Genomic DNA, 15377 nt, shown 5'->3' with positions numbered 1-15377 from the left:
TCATGACGCCCAATATTGTGGACACAGTCTCGCTCAAGTACCAAAGCTCGTTTACTAGCTCGAGATCGCGATCCCGACCATATCGCCCTATGAAAGGGAAGATGATGCTGATACTGGCGATACTGTCTGACTTCCTCATATACATGGGTACGACCTTTGTCACGTTTCGTCCTTTGCCGCACTCATTTCGGGTGATATATGGACCTATATGGAGACACTTACGGTTTCGGTCTAAGGGATTCAGGATAATATTCTCAACTCAGTTAATCCAGTTGTTGTGCGGAGAACAGATCATTTGGCATGGGTCTGAGAAGAGCGATAGGCCACTATTGCTCATTGAGGGCAAAAGACTCGGTTATATAGACAATGCAGTTGTACAAAGACAATTTCAAATGGAACTTGTGTAAAAAAAAAAGTCGCGAGTAGGATGAGGAGATCACGACTGCAATATCCGGCGTCGTGAAAGGAAACTATACTCAACACAAGAAGATTTATAATGTCGCCATAATTCAGGTACTGAAGAAATATCGGGCGAGTCGCCTCTCAGCCTGTGATAGCGATTTCGGCTTGCTTCTATCTAAACAATCATCCCCCGCAGGTCCCTCTTATACACATTAAGCATCTCAATGGAACAGCCAAGGCTGACATGATTTCCCAGGAAATGAACTACCATAGGTGCCCAAGTTGCTTACTGGAATTCCCGAAGGCTACATCGAACTATCATTAACAAGGGGTTGCTAATGCAGGATCAATTTGATATGCATACTTCCATGGAATCCTTCTTGAGCTTCAAAACATATAAGCTCCACCAGCATCCCACAGGTCTCCTACACCTCGACAAAGTACTATCTCTCGATGGGCGGCTGGGCCACAGCCAGGACGAATTTAATATACCGCGTGGGGCGACATTGCTACAACTGCAAACTTTGAAGATAGCATGATTCCTCGAAAGGTGGAGCATGGAGCATCTAAACGTTACAGCAATTCGAGGCCTAAATATTCGGAGTTATGTGGCAGTACAGAGAAACAAAGAAACTGATGACTATAATCCTCTTGACTCTTGCCAGGCATTTCACTTTCTGAGACTACTTGACCGGTTTTTCTCGCATAACCTACCCTTCAATCTCGACCAGCTATCACCAGGTGAGGCCTGGGACTCGAATTGTCCAATGAAGTGGTTCGTGCTGGCAGTCTTGTTGACGGCTGAACGACGAGACCTTGGCCCGTCTATTCTGGCTTCGCTTGACAACTCTGATGATCCCAATATCACCGATGCTCGCTCTCGCTATTGGGGTGCGACCCTTCCCTGGTCATTTATCACCAGCGAAACTGAGCATTAACCTCACCTCGGGAAACCGTTACGTTTACAATATATTTTACTTTCATATACTCATTATTTTGAGCGATGTTCAACAACCGGCTCGCATGGCTTAGTTGGCAAAGCGCATCACTAGTAATGATGAGATCCTCGGTTCAAATCCGAGTGTGAGCATTACTTTTTTTTGCTCATTTTACTTCACCCTTCCTTACCACTCACCCAAACGAATTTTACTCAACATATCTAGCCACGCATGCTAGGCCCAAACTAGGTATAGCAAAATTAGAGCCGTATCACCAGTGAAAGGGACATGAGCCCACCACCCAGCGGCACCCCATCGCAGCTTGGACAGGCACTACATAACGAGATATGTGCTTGAGGAAAACATCCTGACGCTCTCTCCCTCACTGTCTTCTAGCGTCTTATCCTTTGGCCCCCTCTTTCACTCCGTCTATATTTTCGACCAAGATATGTCGTCCAACAAACCCGGGAGCGTCAGCCCCAGGGGAAGCTCAGTTAGCGAGCCTCTTGATATGGGCAAATTAGCAGAAGCCTGAAAAGGTCTACGTCAATCATCACGAAGTGCGCAGCGTCGGGGGCCTCCAATCCCTTCGATGGAGTGAGAGCGCCGCTTCCATTAACTCTGGAAGAATTTGAAGTCGCCTAAGCGCTTGCTGCTTGGTCCAAGCACTTTACCAAGTCGGGCATGTGGCCAGCACGATATCACATTATTCCACACACGAGAGGATGGCAGAGTATGCTAATATCGGCAGGGCGTGCTTTGGGAAGCCTTGCTAAAACGCGAGTCGCCCGAGTCACCGGCTCCTTACAACAGGTTTGGGATTACATCGAGAGCCCGGTCTACTAAATGGAGCGGAGATTTAAAACTCTAACGGCAGCATTATATAAAAAGTATTCGATTGCCCAGAGGAGCCTGCAGCACAGGATACCATGGCTCAGGCCTTGACAATGATAGTTCGACGAACATGCCGAGAAGGTGCTATAACATCGACGGACATAGAAAGTAAACCGAGGTCCATTTTACCACTATGAGAGCGGATTTAGTCAACGAGTCGTCAATCTCCAACAAGCAGTCAGAGATAACTAGGGATAATACATCCTAGCCTCGAGATACATTCTCATGGCACACGTATTGTAAAGAACACAAAGACAGCTCACCCTGAGGGGTTTGAGTCCTTCATATCCATCGAATTCCATACTGTTGTTGCCAATGAGCCATTAAAGAAAGGTTCATACTAGCTCACGGAGAGCGCTAAACTCACATTATCGGTCTTAAGAAATTCCATGGGTTGTATAACATCCATCGGATCCGAGGAGATGGGACCACATAGGTCTCCCCAAGTTAACTGGGAGGCGGTTGCCCGCAGCGTCGCTTGTGTTCGGTGCGCCATTTGAGCGATCCCCAAGACACCTGGCCCATTTCCAACGTTGGCGCGTCGCAACAACCGATCATCAGCACGAGCAAGCTGGTTAAATTAAACTGTCCATACGGATAAAAGGCACCATGATTACCATGTTTATACAATTTGTTGTGGTCTCAGGGGAAAGAAGGGCAGAATGAGGCTGTATCAGCTACATGTACATAGCCTACTGAGGATCGGATGCCATTTCGATACATACTCAAGTCTATGGACGACTCTATCGACTACCTCAACCGCTTCTTCTTCCAACTAATGGGTCAAGCCTTCAGGAGATGGAGTTCGGTGATCGGCCAAGCCACTAGGATTACGTGGTCTCGTATAGATTCATATCACAATTAACCCAAGTGTTCAAAGTACCGACTCCCGTTATCAGGCATCGGCGGCATTGTTGCAAGAAAGGGATCCGAAGAGAGACGAGCTGGAAAGATGCTCTCCTTGCCGCAGAGGGGGAAGCTTTGCGTCACAGCCGTGAAAATCCGCATGGCCTTTACTTGGGTATCTGTGCCAATTGCGTATGGGCCAAAACACTCCTCATACCACGAAAGTGCAGATAGGGGAACTAAGTCAACTCTCAAAGATCTATCACCTCTGTTAAGGGTTTCTTCATCATATCCTTGGGGGAATAACTACCGCAGTGCAACGTTGTGGTCATGTGCATGAAAACGCAATAGCCCTTACTTTTTATTTTTGGCGCCTCTACTGCCATGGCATGTCCCTGAAGGATGAGGATTGTGAGCCTGGAGAACCATTCGGTACTGTAGCTGCATAGTAAGTTAGTAATGAGGCCATTTCAGCCTATTTAAAGGATAGTTCTTTATTAATGGGTTCGATGCTGGCTTCGGTCCTCGTATGATCCAGCAGGCAGGAAATCCGATCATCGGACAGCGTGACACGCCTTCCGACGTACTTCTAAATGGAAGTGAAGGATTGTGTTCTCGAGAAGTGTGCGAGGGTGGAGGTCCCTAGGCGGCGATGTTGAAGAAGACATACGTGCTACTTTTTCATCTTTTATGTCACAGGCAATGTATTTGCATTCGAAGAGGGTATAAGATTGTTGTGTCATATTAGTCATTGCAGCATTCGCAAAACAAAAAAACAAAAAGATGAAAAAAAAAAATAACCCATTCCTGGTTCATCAAGAACGCTCTATAGCAATATATCCTATTTAACCACCATCATGCGGCGCCTATCAATGGCACCGGTTGCGCCGTTCTCGTAACCTGTTCTCCAGAGCGAACGATCCGCTGACCAGTCGAGTCCGTTAGCATCGGCGTTTTGCCGTCCGGCAAGGTACGCTTCCAGATCTCAACCTCACAACCGCCACGAAGAACAGCGACTCGCATCGTCGAAAGCAAGTTATGGGCAGCATTGGAATGATTATAGACCCCACCATTGAAAATGGCAGTAGCGTCTTTACCAACAGCCGAGGAGATAAACGCCTTACCACCGGGATGCTCCTTGATAAATGTCGTGATATCATGGATAACGCCTCCGATCGCGGTCAGGGCCTTGCCATTCTTCGCTTCAGCCATAAAGTCATCCCAGTCCATGACGGGCAGCTCGTCGAGAGGAGTCCCCCAATCGAGGGTTGCACGCTTTTGGTCGAGCTTCTTTTGCAACTGTTGGATGCGACCTTTTTCAATCTCATTCTGGCGGAACTGCTTAAGATCGTAGGCGAGGCCGAGCTTCTTCCAGAGATAGATCGACCATTTAGTAGGATCGTATTGCCACCATTGGATCGCGTTGCGATAGTCGGAGGGGAACTCGTGGTGGAAGTTATGATATCCCTCGCCGAGGGTCACGAACGCGGTTATTACGTGGTCTCGTGGGGAGTTCCGATCGTCAAAGGGCTGTTCACCGATCCAGTGGGCGAGGGAGTTCACGCAGAAGGTAGCCTGTTGGATGAAGAAGACGCGCAGGATACCACCGTAGATGAATCCCCCGAGCCAGTCTCCCCATCCTAGACCGCAGACCAAGGTTGGGAACACGAGACACATGAACAGGGCTGACTTGATATAGTTGGTATGCTGCCAGACGACCACAGGGTCGGCGTCGAGATCCGTGACGTCCGTTCGGCCGATTCGCTTAGGATTCTGCTTGATGACCATCCACCCGATATGCGAGTACCAGAACCCTTTCTGAACTGAGTATGGGTCCTTCTCTGTATCGGTGTATCGGTGGTGGGAACGGTGGCCTCGGGACCACCATCGGATCGAGCCTTGTCCGGCTCCGGCTCCAGCGGCGGCTAGGTAGATCTTCAACGGGAGGGTTGCTTTGTATGAACTGTGGGCCCAGCAACGGTGGTATCCTATCGACCGGTCAGTCATTATACGAGAGTCCGCCAGGGGATCAAAATCATACCGGCGGTAATGCCAAGACCTGCGTTAACATAGTACACGACTGCAAAGATGCCTGTATACAGCCGGAGAGGCGTGTAGTATGCTCCAATGCAGCCTAGAAACGGGATGAAGAGGATGAAAGTGCAATTCAACCAGTTGATATGCTTGTGCCAGTTTCCCCAAGTCATGGGCTGCTCGCTGATATGAGGCTTTTTGGGGTCATATTTCTTTCTCATAGGAATATAGTCAGTAGTGCCGTCATGGTAAGGAGCTGTCTCTGGCGATGTCGCCTTGCGCGTCATCTTGGGTTTTCTAATCGATAGGCTAAGGTAGAGAAAGAACGAAACTTGAAGTTGCGACTGGTGAACCCGGAATGGCACGTCGACATTAACTTTGTATATAAGCACGATCTACATTATTTTTCTAATGGTCTGATCCACCTCTTTTTCCAACATCTACTCAACAATTGGTTTTAATAAAAGATAATTCCATGTGAGTATCTGGGGATAAAGATGTTGGGGCTAAACTGTTGGGAACCCACCCGAGGCATCAACTGATGTGTGGCCTGACTCAGCCTTAGGGCTTCCCTTGGCTCAGACCCCAACCTCGAACGAAGTACATGAATTGGTTCAATATTCAATCCATGACCTCAATGCTGACTCCCAACCGTCCAGGAAAGAGAAATAATGGCCTCGGTCTGGATTACCACATGGCCCTCTGGCCTTCACGGTCAGCCCGAAACGTAAGCATTCCAGTTGGGTTTTGAACCGTGGTCCCTACCTAGACAAGATGAATTTCAATACCGGGAGGGACCAGCTCATCAAACTGCTTTCCAATGGACGATGGTTACATCCTCACTCCCTCACTTTTCAATTGAGATGATCCGCTCACATGCCACCAGTTGCAGCCAAGGCAACACAAGTCCTCCAAGCACGAGTGGCGGTCCGTATTTCGCGAAGCTAACGACTTGCTCGAATCAAAACCCGCCATTCAGCTTCCCATAGATCGCCCACAAAATTTAAACGTCCGCTAGATTGGAATATTGAGAAGGAGTAGCCCCGCAGTCGGATCCAGATCAACTGAGCACGGTAGATGGACGGGAGACGATAAGCCGAACTAGAATTTCCCGTCTGCTGCTTCATCTCTACTTTCCAGTGTATCTTCTTAAAGCCGACGTCTCTCAGGAAGAGCGTCCAACGCGTGGCCAAGGCGTGCACGATTGCTGCTGCGGTATTCAGATCTAGCATGGTTGAGAGTTAAGACTGTCTCGTGTGATATTCCAGAAAACGAACTCGGTTTCGGAACACCACCAAAATAGCCGTGGTTTCCACTATACGCCGAGTGGGAAGTCGAGTACACATGTACCATTCGAGTACTGGTCACTAGATGAGCACACAGCCCGTCTATCCCATGGATCTCTGATCCGATATGGAATCGATGTACCAGGTGGCAAGCCTTTGTATGAAGAGTTGGGAGATGGAGATGTTGACAAGCATGATGTGCGGGTTCTTTCTGGACGTGCTTTGATTCTTCCACAGCCCAGCTTTTCACTGGCAGCAAAAGCCAAACAGCTCTTTGATGACACTTCTCCCTCAACTCTGGACAAATATTCACCTGAATCTCGGAGGAAGGAATTGCTGGATGGTATCAAGACCCTGTTGTATCTGTCATCACCATTGTCTGGATTGACTGATGGGCTCCTGACACTCTCCCAAGAAAGTCATATCAAGCCAGAAAGCAAGACAGTCGGTCCAGAGGGCGAACAGTCATTTCCCATCCAGGCTGCCCTGTTCAAGGATGCCGGATTCACTGAGAAAAACTATTAGCACTATCATGAACAACTCGGCTCTCACACTCTTTGGTTCTCTTGCCAGATTTATCGATCCTGTTCATTGCCCGTTCAAGCCAGTCACCCATGGCCAGTTTCGATTCCGTAAATTGGATATCATCGATCGTTTTGGCCAGGCATTGGTTTCCATTGATCCCCAGCCTCGTATTGAAGGACCTCCACCACTCTATCCCAACATCAGTCATTTCTATGATCCACAGTTGGTTGAAGGCAAAGAGGAGCCCAACACTGTGATAAAAAGCCCACCATGGCACTGTGAATTCCTACAGTTACCACCACAAATCAACCAAGATGCCCGTCTGAATGCATTGTTCGTTATCCGCACTTCCGACGACCCTGGTCCTCCTACTATTAAGGACCCGCTATACTGGAGGCCCACGACAGAATGGGAAATGCCAATTTGGGGGTGGATTGTGGCTAATTATGCTGATTATGGAATCCAGCTGCTTCTTCCCAATGGAACCTTTTATCGTGAGGTGCGCATTGGTGGACCAAACGGGGCACTCCAGGGACCGAAATGAGCGCCTTTTGGCCCGTATATCATAGTATATCATGAACCCACCTGCAGGTTCACCCCAGTTAGATGCTCTAGTCAGGAAGCTTACAAATACACAGTATCTGGAAGGATTCTGGAAGATGATAACGGTTGCTCCGGACCGTCTACCTCCAGCCCCTACAGTGTACGCGCAGCATCTCAATTCGATTGTCGGAAAGCCTCTGGCTCTTGTGAATATGGGCTGGTCTCTGGAAGTGGCGGGTCCACATTTGCTCAACCAGTCGACAAACGCTAAGGTTGCAAATCCAAACCTATAGTTGTTACCAGATCCGGAAGATCCTCAAACGCAAGTTATACGAGTTCCAGGTGAAGTTAGGAGACAAGGAGCGTGAGTGCGACGGGCTGGTTGGCTACTTCGATATGGAACCAAATCCCGAATCAGGAAAAGAGCTCATCATTGACCAAATCCACACTTATTTTGCTCCGGACAAACCAGAGACTCCAAACGATCCTCGACGTCGTCTCACAATGGAAAGCTATCCATACTTTACTGTGTTCTGGGATCATCCATTCCCCGAAAAACCCCCTTACTCCACTGCTATCAGTCCAGACGAATATAACAGTCGACGCAATAAGCATATGCAAGTCTATGGGGCTATTGTCGACCCATTCACTGCTGTTCATGCCTGCTCTTCATTTCTACCAACACAATCTCTGCAACTAGTCCCATGGACCTGGCAAGGGGCAATGAATACAATGACAAGCGTTCCTCCACTCGGGACCGCTTACCATCACTGGAGATGTGAATAATCAATCCAACCCCAAACTACGATTGACGACGGGTAATATGAAAAACCGCCCATCCGAGAATCTCCCAATCCTCTCTCCGGGCTCAGGAGAATAGAACTGGCTCCAGCCTTATATTGATCCAGACGAGGATCCGAATGACCCTGTCTCAGCCTATAATGCCTACGGGGTGGAAAGGAAGGGCGATATTCTGAAAACCGGGTTTTTGAAAAAGGTCCATACACCGCAATCGAGGGATTCTTGCAGTTGCGGCAACCGGTTATGCTGGAAAAGCCTGAGAAACCGGAAGATTCTAAATAGTTTATGATATGTGAGACTCATGTATGCATTTTTACTTTTTTATGGGTAGGAGCTGCATATTGCGAAATTTTCAATACGTTGTTTATGGTTTCAACCTCAGACCTCTGATACATATCTTCGACCACAATGTTCTTAGACCGAAAAGCAGGAAGAGCAATAATGAAGAAGACCCAGACCACCCGTTAACCTCAACTAGTTTCTCATCTACCCAGATATTGAATCAGACCCTGAAACTCCCGTCCGATCAGCTTGACGAGCTGTGCTCGCGCCCCTGTATACTGCTCCATCGCCACAACCAATCCAGCCAAAAGATCCCTGATAACTTTAGGCCCGACACCTTGGACTACTACCGTCGACCGATAGTATTGCATGATCCCGGTATCGTTCTTGTAGGTATACGGATCACGGATTCTCCCTTTTCGCTGGTTCAGGTCTTTGTTGATTTTGTACAAATTGACAGATCGATTCAGCCACTGCGAGAGCTCCAAGTACAGCCCGAGCTGGAGAGTTTGCCAGTTTGCTTGATGTGCAATTATCAAGCGTGATGCGTATTGGACCTCGAGGAAGTGATCAGCCTCCCATGGAGCAGCCTGTGGTGGTTTCTCAATGGGAAAGGCAACATTGCTGTCGTAGTATGCGCGGAGGATTCTGCCTAGGGCAGCTTCATCTCCAACTGCCAGCACGCTGTCTTCGGATGAGGGCCAGATAAGGGAGGTTGGGATATCGGCGATATTTCCATCGGTAGAGGTAACTTCTTCATTCTCCGTAGTCATGATGTGTAGCTTGGCAGGATGTTAGCGCGGCAAAACGTTTATAAATTATCAGGGCGACGTACGAGCAGAGAATATGCTGAATGGTTGAATATTTGATTGTAGTCAAATCTGTTTGTTATCGGGATTTAGAAAGGCTGAGCAGCTTCCAGGCTCGCATTTTCAAAGCAGTCAAAATTCCTTTTGTCATAGGCACTAGGATTGTATGAGGGGTAGCTGTGCTCATATATACATAGGAGATATAGAAGCGAACGGAGAATAGTCAAGGGTATCTTCTTGGTTGCATATGCTAAAGCGGAGATGCTCCAACTGCATGAATGCCTGAGTTGGTCTTCTGGTCGACGATCAGCTAAATACGCGGCATCAGCTATTACCAGACATAGTTCGACGCCCCAGCTGAGTATTCTAAACCATGATAGATCTTTTAACTATCTATTTTTTTCTACACAAAGACAGCTTATGTAGTGTGGCTCTCGAGTTACTTGGCATAATATGCCTACCACGAAAGTCCTTATATGCTTACCTAAAGCCATAATATGGCATAAGACAGATCTTCTAGCTATCAATGTTTCATTCCCAGAAAACAAAATCTTCCTAAGGCTCCTCTGAGAGTTCCCCGTAATTTCACACCCGGGATATTGGGTTGACGGCCGCTTTAAGGTGAAAGTAAGAAGATCAACCATTTTCTCCACAAACAGCCCTGGAATAAAGGATATTCGCTAGTTGAGATTGATCTTCAGGGTACTGGTTTTTCTCCATTGATCTGTTGGCTAGGTCCTGCTATAGCCGAGTTGCCATTCGTTCCGCATTTTCCAAATGCCTGATGGGGAGGGTAGATCAAATGTCGATACCCCCCCCCCCCTCCCGGCGCTTTCTGCTGCACTCGCTGGAGCATCAAGTTAGATCCGCCTAAAGGCTGTAAATTCTTTGGCTAGTCCAATTCTCGTCACACATGAGATCAGTCACGCCCAGAAGGCTCCCGGTCCCCGGTCCAGAGAACTTCAACATATATGGGAAAGCCGTCAATGCGTAGAGTCAGCATGCAGGAAATTACCTGCTATAAATAGGACAATACCAAAGACTGCTTTAGCCAACAGAGGATGGCTTTTGTGTCCCTGTTGCGGTGCTTCTTGTACAGATACCTACATTTAAAGCTCCGATCTTTTCTCCACTTCTGCTCTCTCTGTGGTATATATTCGCCGGTATCGCTTATCAGGTAGTCCCAGGCTTGGTTTCCCGAGACGAATGCGAAGCTACATGTAGCCACAACGCCACCTCGCTAGTGGCGTTGACCGGGTGCTAACAAACATGGGAGCTCTGTAAGAAGTCCTTGAGTAGTAATGCAGACCGGTGCACGTGTCCGCTTAGGATTGGGCAGTTTTTCAGTCCTTCGGAGAGGAGGGTGGGTTTGAGCCTGGGCTTGGGCTTGGGCGTGGGCCCACAAGGATGTGCAAGATGTTCACGGAGTGTCCCTTAAAATCCTAGACTACTACCAGTTCAGCGCGAATAGTCTGGTTTCAGTCCTCCCTCCCAGGTTACTGCCTCGGGCAGTTTGCCTAGGAAGGCTACTGATCCATTCTAAGAGGAAACAAGCATCTACCATTTCTAGGCCCCTATTGTCCACATATAATGCGACTTTACTAGTACTAGAGACTACATAAGTCTCTCTATGTAATACACTTGTAAGCTAGTCTGTTCAACTTGCGCATTAGCCACAGAGTGGACCCTAATATTGGTCTCTTCTTCGGATTTCATCGGTTTGACCCGCCAATCGCCGGCTAAGCTTTCTCGCCAAGCAGTGAGTTCTTGACTCCTCATTGCGCTGGGTATCTGACATGTCCCACCCCCTCATGTTACATCAACTACATTGGTTCCTGGCGAGGACCTCTTTATCGCTGTCCAGATGACTCATGCGGAGCAGTACGTGGTGACAATTCCTCCGCGAAATTAGACCGACCAGGATCATAGTCTCTTTTGAGTATCTCACTCGTGGAGCCACTAACCTTTAGACCCATTCACGAGTCTTCACTAGCAGTCCGACTAATTAGGAAGAATGAGGTGTGGTGGTAGCGCAGGCCAACGGGGTAGCATCTTCCGATGCAGGGGCGTTCAGCTATAGTGCTACCTCTGTCCACCCTCATTTCAGTTCTTCGAACTCTCTTCCCCTCTTCGTTTATATTTAGCAACCCTGTGTTATGCGACGTACTCCCCCTCGTTCTCTGTGTTTTTCCCTCTCTAGCATTCATTACCCTACAAGGAAGACTTCCTATCGTGATTGCGTATGACTGTTCTAAAGCGCTCGATAAAATGAGATTTTCCGTCCTAGCCGGGGCCTCCCTGCTATCGGGATGTGCCCTAGCTGCTGTCCCACATATTGAGATCAAAGTGAGTCTTTGATTTCACTCGGATGAAGGTCATTCTTGAATAACCATGCCACTCTCCAGGGCTCTAAATTTTTCTACTCCAACAACGGCAGCGAATTGTGAGATCCTATTTCTGTTCATTGTAATTTGAGGACTTACACGGCGAACCAGCTATATCCGAGGCGTCGCCTATCAGGGTATGTATACGAACGAACCCTACCTACATCGTTCATGTCTAACCGATGACCTTAGAGGACTACACCGGCGGTGGGGCCGGCGGAACTGGTGAGACTAGCAACAACTACATCGACCCTCTGGCAGACGCCTCCAAATGCGAGCGTGACATTCCCTATCTCCAGCAACTGCGCACAAACGTCATTCGAACCTATGCGGTCGATCCTACTCAGGGTCACGATGACTGTATGCAGAAGTTAGCCGATGCAGGAATCTACGTCATCACCGATCTCTCGTCTCCTGATGAATCTATCACGTCGAATTCCCCTATCTGGACAGTTGATCAGTACATTCGCTACACGAGTGTTATCGATGCGTTTCACCAGTACGACAATGTGATTGGCTTCTTTGCAGGTAATGAGGTAGTGAATAAGGCAAACCAGACTATCGGCGCCGCCTTCGTCAAGGCTGCAGCAAGAGATATGAAAGCCTACATCAAAGACAAGGGATACCGCGAGACTCTAGGCATCGGCTATGCAACCACCGATAACCCGGACATCCGTGTACCAATCTCCGACTACCTCAACTGTGGTGTTCAATCCGAAGCGATTGATTTCTTCGGATACAACATCTATGAATGGTGCGGCGATAAGACCTTCAAGACTTCGGGATACGAAAACCGAACGGACGAATACAAGGACTACTCCATCCCCGTCTTCTTCTCCGAGTATGGATGCAATGACGAGAAACCCCGCAAGTTCAGCGACGTCCCCGTGCTCTTCGGGCCTCAGATGGAAAATGTCTGGAGCGGCGGCATTGTTTACATGTACTTCGAGGCAGAAAACGATTACGGCCTTGTTTCGGTTAGTGGCAGCTCTGTGAAAACCGAAGCAGGCTTCGAATACTACTCCAAACAGATTCAGTCTGCAACACCGACCGGTACCAACAAGGCCAGCTACTCCCCTACTAACTCTCCCCGCGCCTGTCCCACGGTTGACGATATGTGGCTCGCCAAGTCGAGCCCTCTTCCCCCATCTCCCAACAAGGATCTTTGCTCTTGTATGACATCAAGCTTGTCTTGTGTGGTCAGCGACTCCGTCAAGGCGGATAAATACGGCGAGCTCTTTGGCCAAGTCTGTGGCTATGGTGGAGGTGTCTGTGACGGTATTGCTCATAACTCCACCACGGGTGACTATGGGGCCTACAGCGTCTGCTCGAGCAAGGATCAGTTGTCGTTTGTTTTCGATCAGTACTATAAGAGTCAAGATAAGAGAAAGTCGGCTTGTGATTTCGATGGCGCGGCGTCGATCCAGTCTGCTAAGGATTTATCTGGGACTTGCAAAACCCTCATCGGCCAGGCGGGTTCAGAAGGAACAGGAAAGGTCACTTCCAATCCCACTGGTGGTGGAAATGCGGCCAGTACCTCTACCTCCAAAGGCGCAGCTTACGGTGCTGTGAGTCCCAGCGCAGTTTATGTGAGCGGCTGGCTTGGTGTGGCCTATGTTGTCACAGCAGCGATGGCTGGGTTCCTGATGGTGAATCTGTAGGCTTTCGAGGAGTTGGATATCATTTCCATGTCTATTAGCGTATAAATTTCCTGATTCCGCGCAATGGGTGGCTTCCAGCTACACACCTTCTTGCCATTGAATTTGGCCAGTCGCGAAAATAGTTCACTATACTTACGATATATTGAACCATATATATCCCAACTTGTATAACATCCGCAGTAATCACAAGTAAGCCCACAAAAAGTAGATTTCCCGCGTCGATCTACACTCTAAGGTCCGACATCCAGTAAGTGTGGGTCAAGATAGTGGAACTCGAATCTCCACACTAAAGCCCACCAAGCAATCGTAAACGTCCAGCTTCATCCATCCCCAATATCAAGTCTTCCCGCCTACTCATGAACTCCCAACCATGGACTCCCTCAGTCAAGAAATCCTCCTCCTAATCGTCCCCCATCTTTGCCACGACCCTCCCAACCCTAATCCCCAACCATGGGATTCAACCTCACGCCTCAACATCGCTTCCTACGCGACCATCTCCCGCCCATGGCAACACGCCATCGAACGCTTCACACTAGCAAGCATCCACAAGTACAGCTCCGACCTCCCCACATTCCATCAAATATTCACCAACCCCCGTCGAAGGAGAATGCTAAGACGTCTAACCTACGAGATCGACCTCCCAAGCTACAGCACAAACCGGATCCACTGCTTTGAAAGACGAAGAGAAAGCAAAGCAAACCAAGTAGCATTTAACCAAGGGATCATTGATCTCGCCATTGAGCTCGCAACCTGGGATAAACAGAGTCTCGAGCTAACCCTCCTCGCCTCCTCGCCCATGGACCCCGGGCGTCGACCGGGGCCAGAAAATCTAGACCCAGAACTAGGATCCAATCGATGGATGCACGAGAATATCTATCTCTCGGTAATAGACAGTGAGAGTGTAGACATACCAGAGTTACCCTGTATCAGGTCCTTGATTATCCCCAACGAGCGACGGGACATTCATCCCGCAGCTATAGGCCGCCTTATCTCCGCGATGCCTAGACTCGAAAAACTAAGGTTAGATTTGAACGCGCCTAAACCGAAGAATAGATCCTTGCAAAAGGATTACAGACTGGGTTCGTCTTCCTACCTTCCTCATTAACCTCCCCGGGAAGTGGTGGGATAGAAATATATCTACCCAACTAACAAAACTATATCCAAAGCCCTCGCTTCAGCCCTCGACTCCCCATCCCTATCAATCCTCAAATCCCTGTATATCTACTTTGAACAAAGCATCCCCAAGAACCACAGCTTCCCAGTCCAAGAACACGACCCGGACTACCCATCCGGAGACGCTCTGAACATCTCCATCAGAAACCTATGCGAAACAAGCCCCCTTTCACACCTCCATCTAGATGGCTGGTGGCCCGTTTCTCCAGCACTGTTCGCCGGACGGGCACCATTCCCGTTTCTCCAGAACGTGAAAATCGAAGCAGCACTTACCACCTACGACGGGAGGTGGTTCTACACGGGGAACCCCGATGCGACGGATGCGTCTTATCAATTTGGGCGGTTTGAGTCTGATGAGAGTAGTTCTGACGAGGACTTGGACTCCAACTCGTCATTTAACTCGGAGTACGAGGATTATGTGCGTGAGGGGAGAGAGGCGCTGCTTAATGGGGATGAGCCGTATTATATGTGGAGGACGAAGCCGGAGGCGGAGATGTTTGATAGGTTTATGGAGGATATGGCTAGGGCTATGCGGAGGATGCATTGTTTAAGGGACTTGAGCTTCTCGATGGGATGGAATTATCATGATGATTATGCGATTTTGCTGGAGTATACTGGTTCGATGGGCGATGGGGAGGAGGCGGGGTGTTGGGTGAGGTTGAGGCCGGAGGCGAGGTGGGAGATTCCGGAGGGGTTTATGAAGTTATTGGGGGAGTGTGTGGGTGGGAATGTGGAGGTTTGTGTGGAGCCATTTTGAGAACTATTGGGGGTTGTTTTACTATGTAGTACAATTTGAGAA

At 48.7% G+C, this 15377-nt stretch overlaps 5 protein-coding genes and 1 non-coding gene across 6 annotated transcripts; 5 read left to right on the top strand and 1 right to left on the bottom strand.

The window, feature by feature from the left end:
- The first annotated feature begins 1419 nt into the window (after positions 1-1419).
- Positions 1420-1492, top strand: BDW43DRAFT_t222. The gene has a single exon. It is a non-coding gene; the product is annotated as a tRNA-Thr (tRNA).
- A 2185-nt stretch (positions 1493-3677) lies between these two features.
- BDW43DRAFT_232866 (acyl-CoA desaturase) lies at positions 3678-5539 on the bottom strand. Its single transcript, XM_032039546.1, has 2 exons — positions 5122-5539; positions 3678-5068 (listed from the first exon to the last, which is right to left on the bottom strand). Exons 1-2 carry the CDS (start codon positions 5399-5401, stop codon positions 3936-3938), a joined length of 1413 nt encoding a protein of 470 aa, XP_031894823.1. The 5' UTR covers positions 5402-5539; the 3' UTR covers positions 3678-3935.
- A 246-nt stretch (positions 5540-5785) lies between these two features.
- BDW43DRAFT_316291 (uncharacterized protein) lies at positions 5786-8254 on the top strand (the record flags this gene model as incomplete). The annotated part of the gene is made up of 5 exons (XM_032048258.1): positions 5786-5841; positions 6418-6864; positions 6926-7424; positions 7564-7698; positions 7772-8254. The coding sequence occupies 5 exons, from the start codon at positions 5786-5788 to the stop codon at positions 8252-8254; spliced, it is 1620 nt and encodes a 539-aa protein (XP_031894822.1).
- A 160-nt stretch (positions 8255-8414) lies between these two features.
- On the top strand, positions 8415-9355 carry BDW43DRAFT_232821 (uncharacterized protein). The gene is made up of 2 exons (XM_032039545.1): positions 8415-8940; positions 9012-9355. Exons 1-2 carry the CDS (start codon positions 8575-8577, stop codon positions 9258-9260), a joined length of 615 nt encoding a protein of 204 aa, XP_031894821.1. The 5' UTR covers positions 8415-8574; the 3' UTR covers positions 9261-9355.
- A 1839-nt stretch (positions 9356-11194) lies between these two features.
- On the top strand, positions 11195-13477 carry BDW43DRAFT_292512 (glycoside hydrolase family 72 protein). The gene is made up of 4 exons (XM_032043728.1): positions 11195-11706; positions 11766-11803; positions 11856-11881; positions 11937-13477. Exons 1-4 carry the CDS (start codon positions 11419-11421, stop codon positions 13403-13405), a joined length of 1821 nt encoding a protein of 606 aa, XP_031894820.1. The 5' UTR covers positions 11195-11418; the 3' UTR covers positions 13406-13477.
- Positions 13478-13775: 298 nt separating this feature from the next.
- Positions 13776-15355, top strand: BDW43DRAFT_323361 (uncharacterized protein; the record flags this gene model as incomplete). Its single annotated transcript, XM_032049726.1, has 2 exons — positions 13776-14484; positions 14572-15355. The coding sequence occupies 2 exons, from the start codon at positions 13776-13778 to the stop codon at positions 15333-15335; spliced, it is 1473 nt and encodes a 490-aa protein (XP_031894819.1). The 3' UTR covers positions 15336-15355.
- Positions 15356-15377: the final 22 nt, after the last annotated feature.

Source organism: Aspergillus alliaceus (assembly GCF_009176365.1).
Source record: "Aspergillus alliaceus strain CBS 536.65 unplaced genomic scaffold BDW43scaffold_72, whole genome shotgun sequence".
Classification (NCBI taxonomy): Eukaryota; Fungi; Ascomycota; class Eurotiomycetes; order Eurotiales; family Aspergillaceae; genus Aspergillus; species Aspergillus alliaceus.
Note: the sequence above shows the minus strand (reverse complement) of the source record. Positions and strands in the feature narration are given on the sequence as shown.